This window comes from Triticum urartu, chromosome 3A (assembly GCF_056163025.1).
Source record: "Triticum urartu cultivar PI428250 chromosome 3A, HENAU_Tu73, whole genome shotgun sequence".
Lineage (NCBI taxonomy): Eukaryota > Viridiplantae > Streptophyta > Magnoliopsida > Poales > Poaceae > Triticum > Triticum urartu.
Window position 1 is genome coordinate 668,744,345 of NC_141875.1, and position 3,656 is coordinate 668,748,000.

General features: G+C 49.2%; 1 protein-coding gene across 1 annotated transcript; it reads left to right on the plus strand.

Annotated features, from left to right (window-relative positions):
* The first annotated feature begins 1,630 nt into the window (after positions 1-1,630).
* LOC147981295 (putative F-box protein At2g02030) lies at positions 1,631-2,845 on the plus strand. Its single transcript, XM_087515924.1, has one exon. It carries the CDS (start codon positions 1,631-1,633, stop codon positions 2,843-2,845), a length of 1,215 nt encoding a protein of 404 aa, XP_087372050.1.
* Positions 2,846-3,656: the final 811 nt, after the last annotated feature.

Here is a 3,656-nt window from a genome sequence, read left to right on the forward strand (position 1 = left end):
CCTCGGATATAGTCTGGCGTTGGAGCTTGGACACAGTCCGGCGTTGGAGCTCGGATACATTCCGGCGTTGGAGCCCGAAAAGCAGTCCGGCGTTGGTGCTCGGCTGCAAAAGATACCTCTAATGCAGTTCAGCGTTGGAGGTCGGACGCAAGAGGGCACTGCCTCCCGGGAACAACATCAAACCCGAGGTGTGGCATAAAAATAATAAGGCATTGATAAAGGTCGGAAACTTAAAGGGCCTCCTCGGATACCTGACGTGTAAACCCGTCGAATGCATTTCAGCGATCCTCAAGATGGAAGATAAAGAAGATTTGTTGAACCAGTTTTCAAGACCGACGACTGAAGATGAAGAATAGTTCGGAAGAATCGAGGATCGTCCCTAACTTGAAGACCGGTTCAGGGGGCTACTGACGGTGTCCTGGACTAGGGGGTACTCAACACGTCATCTCCCGATCTGATAGATTGGGCCGAGGACCCCCGTGGCCGTATACTCATGGGCCAGTTCGGACAGCTGCCGCATACAAGGAAGATTCCACAAGACTTGGCGATCAAGACAAGGACTTCTCCCCACCGGCGTATTCGGCTAGGACTCTTGTTAACCTAGGCCTCTGGTGCGTTATATAAACCGAGGCCAGGCTAGTCGATAGAGAGACAATATATACAACAATCATACCATAGGCTAGCTTCTAGGGTTTAGCCTCTTGATCTCGTGGTAAATCTACTCTTGTACTATCCATATCATCAATATTAATCAAGCAGGACGTAGGGTTTTACCTTCATCAAGAGGGCCCGAACCTGGGTAAAAACATCGTGTCCCTTGCCTCCTGTTACTATCGATTCTAAACGCACAGTTCGGAACCCCCTACCCGAGATCCGCCGGTTTTGACACCGACACTCGCGAAAGGAAAAAAACAAAAAATGCGTTTTTTTCGTTCCTGAGAGGCACGGCCGTGACTCTCGCGAAAGCACACTCGTGCCTATCGCTGAAGCAAAACCATGACTCTCGCGAAAGAAAAAAAAAGAAAACGCATTTTTTTTCATTTTCGAGAGGCATGACCGTGACTCTCGTGAAAGCAAAACCGTGTTTCTCGCAAAAGCAAAATCGTGTTTCTCACGGAAGCAAAACCATAACTCTCGCGAAAGGAAAAAAAACAAGTTTAAAAAACCAAACACGTGTGCGAAAAACTAAAAAGAAAATCAAAATCCGGAAGAAGCGCTCAAAGCGCGACACGTGACGAATGGCTGAAAGCGCGCCAAGTGTTGTTGATCGTTACGAGGCTTCCGAAAAAACGCTCATCGACTAGTTGCTCTCCCGCAGGCCGGAATATCACGAAGCATTACCTGCTCGTGATCCATGCAAAGGATCCATATACACACGTACGGCGACACCCATGCCAAGGAGCAAGGCTGAGAGAGTCGACCGACCACGTACGACGGCGACACTTCTTAGTCAAAGAATTGGTTGAGTTGAGAGTACCAAATCTGAAGGACGGGTCCCTTTGGGGACATCCGATAAAAAAATCTGAAGGACGTCCCCTATATATAGTCCTATACCGACGAGGCGACGTCGCGCACGCGGGCTCCTGCCGTCCTGCCCTGCTAGAGATCCAATCAGTGGCCGGTGCCGGCCATGGACGACGGCAAGACGGCACCACCTGCAGCCAAGAGGAGGAAGAAGGAGAGTCCGCACGTGCCGCACGAGATCGTCTCGGAGATCCTGGTCAATCTGCCCGTGGAGTCCCTGGTGCGCTTCATCTGCGTCTGCAAGGCGTGGCAGTCCACCATCTGCCGTGACGGGTCCTTCCACCGCGCGCACCTCCGCCGTCAGAAGCCATGTCTGCTCATCTCCCCGCACACGCTGTACGACGGTCACCGGCCCATGGACAAGGTCGGCCTGTACAGGTGGGAGGCGAACCAGCAGTGCACCACCGTGCCACTCATGCACGACATAGACTTGACCTCCGACTACCTGATGCACGACTTCGCGCACTGCGATGGGCTGGTCCTGCTGCCCGTCGGGTTCACGGCGTACGTGCTCAACCCGGCCACACGCCGCACCCTGAAGCTTCCCCGGGGCCGTGGAGCCGACCCGCCGCCACGGCAAAAGCCTCTAAGCTTCGAGATGTGCCACCAGGCGTTTGGCCTTGGGCAAGACCCACGTTCTGGCGCCTACAAGGTGGCGCGCTTCTCGTACTCCTCTTTGCACCTGCTTACGGGGACGTGCAGCTACCGCTCCATCACGATGGAAGTGTTCACCATTGGGACTGATCGGCACTGGCGTGAGACAGTGACGCCACCGCCATATCCTGTCCAGGCACGGCGAACAGCGACCTTCTTCAAGGGGTCCCTCATCTGGGCCATCGACGAGCGTAACCTTGGGAACGCCGTGCCGGGTTTCCTACGCTTCAGCCTGGAAGAAGAGGCTTTCGGGGTCATGCCGCCACCACCTTGCTACCCGAGGTTAAAGGAATACACCCAGTTCAGTTTATCCGAGCTGCGCGGGGAGCTGTGCTTGGCCTGTAAAGGGGCCAACATCAATTCAGTTGAGTTGTGGATGTGCAACAACGTTGAGAACCCGAGATGGGATCGACGATACACAATCGCTCTTCTCATGTTCAGGCCCCCTGAATTATGTCCAATCGCCACATTTGATGACGAGATTGTGTTCAAGGAACGGGTGTCCTATACGAGACGCTACAATCTCAAAACCAAAGCTTACAAGGATCGGTGCTGCATGGAAAACTTAAGGTATCACCATCCAAGTACAGGCAAGCTTGGGTACCAAAGGAGTATTTTCTTCTCCTTTGATGTAATCCCCTATGTTCCAAGCCTTATTCCTGTCTAGCAAAAGGTTTACATTTCGTAAAAGATTTCTTTGCTTCTAGAGATGGACGACCGCAGTCTCTATTATGGCTACTTTTACAAATTTAATTCTTGACCATGTACTTTGTTACAACTTGATAGTCTGAAATTCTAGATGTTTGGCTTGAACGAATCCAACATCCACATGTACGCTTCAATGGATTACATTCTTCTACTCTTCTTCCTCCAACTAATACGCGAGACAAATCGGATTGTATGATTAGAGAAGGAGAAAGTGAGCGAGGAGATCACCTGTGAGGTCCTGTTTTTTTAGGGAAACCTAATCGTGTGTCCAACTTTTTGTGTCTAATCGGGTATATCACTCAATTCAACAAACTATGTATGGGGCATTTTTCCAAAGCCACAAAAAGATGGACACAAGATTAGGTGAAAAGTGTGAAACTGCGGATTGCAATGTCTGTGCCTTAAATATTCACAAAGGACCTCCGAAAAAACGTGAAATTTGTCAAACTACAGATTGCAATCTAGCGATGCATTGAAGTCGATTTTTTTAAAGGCCTCCCAAGACATCAGCCGAACCCTTTGTTATCCTTTATTTGAAGAGACAACTCCTCAATTTCTTATGAACTACTCTCTCCAGTCATTTTTACTCGGCGTATAAGATTTCTCTGAAGTGAAACTTCATAAAGTTTGATCATATTTTTATAAAAATATATCAACATCTACAATGCTAAAGTTATACAACATGAAAACTTAATTCATATGAGATTTACTATTTTGAATGTTGATATTTCATCTATAAATCTGGTCAAACTTTATGAAGTTTGACTTCA